Source organism: Carica papaya, chromosome 1 (assembly GCF_054855325.1).
Source record: "Carica papaya isolate Zhongbai chromosome 1, ASM5485532v1, whole genome shotgun sequence".
Taxonomy (NCBI): Eukaryota; Viridiplantae; Streptophyta; class Magnoliopsida; order Brassicales; family Caricaceae; genus Carica; species Carica papaya.
Genome location: NC_142309.1, coordinates 18,038,842 through 18,039,787, shown reverse-complemented (window position 1 = coordinate 18,039,787; position 946 = coordinate 18,038,842). Strand labels below are relative to the sequence as shown.

Below are 946 nucleotides of genomic sequence, written 5' to 3'. Positions count from 1 at the left end.
CCCTTATTCGTTAGAAGCTAAAATCCTAAAACCCAACATAATATAAAGACTAATACTGAGGCATTTACTGTGCCGGAAAAATTAAAAATTCATTTTAAATAAATAAAAAAAGTTCACTTAGAAGAATCCTTGGCCAAATCCATGATACTTTGGAGGCATCATATTCGGATTGTTGAATGAAACAATGCTAGAACTGAATCCAGCAGGCTTTGTCTCAAAAGGAAGACTTGCTCCACTGGAAGAACTTCCCAGAAAAAAAGGATGGTTAGGATGATGATGATGAGGATGAGGATGAGGAAGATGAGGATGAGGATGAGGAAGATGATGATGAGGATGATGACTATTTTGGGTACGAATCAAAATCTTCTCAGCATGCTTAGCCACATTCTTCTTCAGTTCATCGAGAGAGGCCTTCAGTTGTTGAAGTTGTGTCAAGCTCATATCGTTCTTGCGAGCCATCCACCAACATTGATTCTCATTTGCCTTTTTCATATGGTTAAGCTCCTCGCCTCGCTTCTTCTCGATTTCGAGTTGGTTCAAAACCTGTACATGTAGTAAAATTAATATATATTATTTATACCTAAAACACTTTATAAGAGAGGAAAGAAATTAAAATAACCTGAGTGAGCTGCATGTTTAGCTCACGGACACTAGTGTTCCGATGAGCCTCAATGAGTTTCATGGTTCCAGAAGCAGCTTGTGGTGGATTACCACTAACAAAACATTCCAACACAGTCTGGACACAAGGATGGCCAAAAGAGAAGACCTTCTGACCGGGTGAGAAGACGATAATAGCAATCTCAGCCCCACATAGAGTGCTCAATTCACTCGCCTTCTTGAAAAGTCCAGCTCGACGTTTGGAGAAAGTGACTTGGAGATTGCTTTCATTATTCATCTTCCCCATCTCAATCTTTTGTCGTCCCTTACTCTTTCTCGCCATGGTCAC

At 40.1% G+C, this 946-nt stretch overlaps 1 protein-coding gene across 1 annotated transcript; it reads right to left on the bottom strand.

The window, feature by feature from the left end:
* LOC148270379 (agamous-like MADS-box protein AGL62) lies at positions 1 to 946 on the bottom strand. Its single transcript, XM_088221682.1, has 2 exons — positions 620 to 946; positions 1 to 543 (listed from the first exon to the last, which is right to left on the bottom strand). Exons 1-2 carry the CDS (start codon positions 938 to 940, stop codon positions 118 to 120), a joined length of 747 nt encoding a protein of 248 aa, XP_088077808.1. The 5' UTR covers positions 941 to 946; the 3' UTR covers positions 1 to 117.

What these genes read in the sequence shown, in the direction of transcription:
- LOC148270379 (XM_088221682.1), bottom strand. Translation starts at nt 940, where the DNA reads ATGGCGAGAAAGAGTAAGGGACGACAAAAGATTGAGATGGGGAAGATG. An exon ending in TAAACATGCAGCTCACTCAG is followed by an intron (nt 544 to 619) that starts GTTATTTTAATT and finishes CTACATGTACAG; the next exon opens with GTTTTGAACCAACTCGAAAT.